This window comes from Sinocyclocheilus grahami, unplaced genomic scaffold, assembly GCF_001515645.1.
Source record: "Sinocyclocheilus grahami isolate Dianchi unplaced genomic scaffold, SAMN03320097.WGS_v1.1 scaffold20778.1, whole genome shotgun sequence".
NCBI classification, from domain to species: domain Eukaryota; kingdom Metazoa; phylum Chordata; class Actinopteri; order Cypriniformes; family Cyprinidae; genus Sinocyclocheilus; species Sinocyclocheilus grahami.
Window position 1 is genome coordinate 1 of NW_015518175.1, and position 3051 is coordinate 3051.

The following is a 3051-nucleotide window of genomic DNA, read 5'->3' on the forward strand; positions in this document are numbered from 1 at the left end:
AACCACCCACATAAATTTATGGTCATGAGTTGTTTCTGGGGTAGTTTCTTCTTTTTGTCTGACTAATGCAATATGGGGGATTGTTTAAAAGTAAAAATTGAAACAGTCTTTTTGGTGGCACTTGTAGTGCAGGTAAGTTCCTCACATGAGGGAAAATAACATTCAGGGTTATGAGTAAGTAATTAACTTTTATTTTTTTATCGTAATCTCTCTGCTAGTCGTATAGAGGTCCGTCTGGGTAAACACAACGTTGCGGTGGATGAGAGCAGCGAGCAGTCCATCCCGTCTGAGCGTGTCATCCGTCACCCACAGTTTAACTATTCCACCATTGACAATGACATCATGCTGATCAAGTTGAGCAAACCCGCGACTCTCAATAAGTTTGTGAAGCCTGTGGACCTGCCCAAAAGCTGTGCTCCTCCAAACACCATGTGCAGAGTCTCCGGCTGGGGAATCACCATGAATGAAAGTGAGTTCATCCAGAGTATCTTCTTATTTACGGCTCAGACAGATGCTTTATAGTTTTCTGGTTATTATTGTGCTTGATGGTGGTTGCACCACATGGCTTGGAGTTTGACAAACACAATAACAAAAACAAAAAACAACAAAAATTTAGTTAAAATGTATTTCTGAGAAATAAAAAAAAGAAGACTTAATGGGCCTTTTTTCTTAATTATGACAACAGGACACTTTTGAATTTAAGAACAGACTAAAATTTAATTTTTTACCGAAAATGCAACACACTCTCATGACTAAATGGTAACTAATTTGTACGGTCTGCTAAAAATGAAAAATTTGTCAAAATCTTGGTTTTTAATTCGTGAATTTCTTTATAGCGGTTGATTCTGATAAGCTGCAGTGTCTGAATCTTTCCATCATCTCTGATCGTGACTGTAATGAGTCCTACCCTGACCTAATCACTGCCTCCATGTTCTGTGCTGGATATCTGAAAGGAGGAAAGGGTGTTTGCCAGGTAACGGATTATAGACACAGTACTACACCTTTCAACGCATTAAACCAAAGACAGACATTGCATTAGTTATTGGTCTCAAAACATGGTTCCTGTTAAAAATGAAAAAATGTATCCTCATTCTCATCCTGCTCAGGGTGACTCAGGTGGTCCTATGGTATGTAATGGTGAGATACAAGGTATTGTGTCAGCGGGTGGCCGTTGTGCTGCGAAAGATCAGCCTGGTATCTTTACCAAGGTAGGATGACAACTGTACATTTTAAAAGCTCTATCTATCTATCTTGAAAGAATGAGTTGGCTGTTGATAGCACCTTTGATTTAGATTGCCGGTTAGATTTGAAACCCACCACAGAGTGTCCGGTAAGAGACTTAGTTGATAGATGTAGTCGACAGTTGTCTTATATCTGGGAGTAACCTTTTTATTTTTCCCTACAACACTCAGTTATTTGTCGGGGTATACATGTGAATGTGGTTTTCTACAAAAACAGAAAATGCACACAAGTATAAACATACTTAGTAGTAACTTTAGAAAACAATGTTAGAAAACAGATATACATACATATACGGAATATTGGATTAAATACAGCAATTTAAGGATTATTTAGGTGGAACAACGCTTGTTATGTCATACATTGCCATAGATTAAACAGCACACAGCTTTGCTATCACATAGACTAGAATATAGCTTAACAGCGGTGCTTTGTCTGGGCTTGTTCCACACACATACGCATTAGGTTATTTACGACTTAAGAATACTTAGATATTAAAGCTTTGACAATTAAATTGCACCGAATCATACATGAAATTTAAATTCAATATAATCAAATAAGCATAAATGTAATATATATATATATAGAGCACAACATCATTTTAAAGACACGATAGTCTCATGTTGCTAGCTTATATATGCTAATGTACATCAGAACGGCAAAAGTATATATAAAACAGATTAAATGTAAATCACCTATAATAGTTACAAAGATCAGATATCATACACTTACTTTTCATTGATGCACAACACACGTGAAAGTAATAAATGGCCTTTTTTAACATATCTATCTATCTATCTATCTATCTATCTATCTATCTATCTATCTCCTAGAAAATAGTCTAGGACATGCTAACAGTATGTTCAAAATTCTTCTTCTTCTTCTTCTGTGATATACTATAATAATACTATAATACTCATTATAATCCCTCTCATTCTCCACTAGGTCTGCCTGTTCAACTCCTGGATTACTGAGACAATAAACACATACCAAAACTAATCCCAGCTTCATACTGCAAATAAGGCCACACAATTCAATAAACCTAGTGTGAAACCTGTCAACAGTTTATATCGTTTTTATGTGCAAAATAAAATCTTTTGAATAATTATATTCATGAGTCTTTTTCTCTCTCTAATGAATACTTAAAACCTACTGAATAACCATATGCACAGGTATAAATGTTGAGCATCTTTCTCTCAGTGTGCAAGACAATATTAAAACTGCACCAGCCAGAATGACCCACAGCTCTGTTTCTACCTGAGCACCATCATACCCAATACACATTAGCAAAGCTAAAGTCACAGAGAGACAACAAACACTTTGTTAAAGGTTAAACCAGTGGTGTGATTTACTGTGGGTCAAGTGACCAATCCAGTGGAAGACTTTACTCATAAGAAAAGATCTTCATGCAAGAGATGTTTTTATGAAGGTTTTTAACATAAACACACAATCTTCATTCTTTATTAATTACATATACATTAATATTATACAAGATGCTAGCAGAAATTAGCATGATATAAAAGACTGAAATGTGCCAGAAAACACAACCTTCATCCCTCTGGTGTGTGTTTATATTTAGTTCATCAGTGGAAAAGCACAGGTTCTGTTAACATTACTTTGTCAAAACTCATGGAAAAAATCCACCTCTGTATTGTGAAAAAGACTAAAAGAAACCATTATTCAGAGCTTTTGTTTCATGTAAAATGCAAAATGTGGGGAAATGTAGCTGTAGCTGTACTTGGCTCAGCTCATGGCGTTCTTCTCCATAAATTTAGACAGCGGTAACTGTACATCTTGAAGTTTTGAGCTTTC

The 3051-nt window shown here is 35.7% G+C and overlaps 1 protein-coding gene across 1 annotated transcript; it reads left to right on the plus strand.

The window, feature by feature from the left end:
* Window positions 1-127: 127 nt before the first annotated feature.
* Window positions 128-2259, plus strand: LOC107579850 (trypsin-2-like; the record flags this gene model as incomplete). Its single annotated transcript, XM_016265641.1, has 5 exons — window positions 128-132; window positions 219-469; window positions 837-973; window positions 1107-1208; window positions 2185-2259. Coding segments are annotated over 5 exons (549 nt in total), but the record flags the coding sequence as incomplete, so codon positions are not given.
* Window positions 2260-3051: the final 792 nt, after the last annotated feature.